Source organism: Sinocyclocheilus rhinocerous, unplaced genomic scaffold, assembly GCF_001515625.1.
Source record: "Sinocyclocheilus rhinocerous isolate Xijiao unplaced genomic scaffold, SAMN03320098_v1.1 scaffold31714, whole genome shotgun sequence".
NCBI classification, from domain to species: domain Eukaryota; kingdom Metazoa; phylum Chordata; class Actinopteri; order Cypriniformes; family Cyprinidae; genus Sinocyclocheilus; species Sinocyclocheilus rhinocerous.
Genome location: NW_015658250.1, coordinates 1,176 through 2,440, shown reverse-complemented (window position 1 = coordinate 2,440; position 1,265 = coordinate 1,176). Strand labels below are relative to the sequence as shown.

The window sequence follows — 1,265 nt, the reverse complement described above, 5'->3', positions numbered from 1 at the left end:
TATGGGCTAATTTTCATTTTTGGGTGAACTAACCCTTTAAGAGTCCTCAGCAGTAAAGAAAAACTTTGGGTCACTGGAGTGGAGAAATGGCAGGTGACAAAACTACATCTGAGGATGTGCGCTCCTCCAGAGTCATCAGGGTGGTTTTCTTGGCACTGCTGCTTGACTTGCTGGGTTTCACATTAATACTTCCCCTGCTCCCCTCCATCTTGGACCACTACAGTCAAACTGGGGTAAGATCATTTTTTTAAGGTTAGGCCTATAATTTGGATATTTAGTTGTTATGAAATCTCAAAAGATGTTTGGCTGGCTGTTTGTTCAACAAGAAATGCTGCTGTATTTGACCTAGATTAGTCATGCATGCAATTGTGTGACAGTGCATGATTTACGATATTCCAGTCATGATATGTTCCCCTACTTATGACTGTCTAATTGATGTTACCTAAAAGAAAGGATATACAGAGCATTTCCTGTACAAACGTCAGCAGTGACTTAAGCAATTACATACTGAATGAACTTTATAATACTACATGCTTTGTTCAAGAGATAAGTCTGTGGAAAGCCTCCAAGCTCAGAGCTGTTCTTTCTCATTTAATGAAGCTGACAATGGCTTCATTCACTTTTTCATCTAGCGCACTCATTGAACGATTCCAATTAATGTGTTATATTGGCAGTGTATAACATTTTTTGCTCTGTTACATTTTCCTCCACTGGATAGTTAAATGGGGTTCTTACTCAGCATTTATCTTGTTTTCCAGTTTGAACTGTTTATCTAAACATTCTTAAATCAAAATACATACAATTTATAAGCAAAATGACTTAAGTTAAGGCTTTAAAAGTATATCAAAATCAGGTGAGATTATGCTAAAAAAAATCTTGTCAGTTGAGTAAGAAAAATAAACTTAAGTCATAGGAATAAAAGATAATTTTTTTACCCCACTGACAGCATAAATTCACTTAGTTATGATACATTTGTCAGAAAACAAAACCTAATAGCTGCGTCCCAAATGACGCACTATGCACTTATGCACTATGTACTCAACCATGTAGTGTATGAATTATATAAGGTTATTCTGTCATTCATAAACGGAGTCTGATAGCCCTTCCCCCTTCACTACGTAATTAAAACTGCGACAGTTGAGTGCATGAAGTGTTCAACATTCCACACTTCGTTTTTTCGGTTATTTAAGTGCATCATCCGGGTATCTAAAGTGCACTTTTTCTTTTTGGAATTTTCAGTGTGAACACACTACTCACACTATTTA

The 1,265-nt window shown here is 36.3% G+C and overlaps 1 protein-coding gene across 1 annotated transcript in view; it reads left to right on the top strand.

Annotated features, from left to right (window-relative positions):
• Nucleotides 1–8: 8 nt before the first annotated feature.
• Nucleotides 9–1,265, top strand: part of LOC107722107 (major facilitator superfamily domain-containing protein 10-like) — a gene marked incomplete at its 3' end in the record, with an annotated part of 2,421 nt that continues 1,164 nt past the window's right edge. The window contains exon 1 of the mRNA XM_016530336.1: nt 9–233. Within this exon, the coding sequence (XP_016385822.1) occupies nt 87–233 (147 nt within the window). The remainder of the gene's footprint in view (nt 234–1,265) is intronic.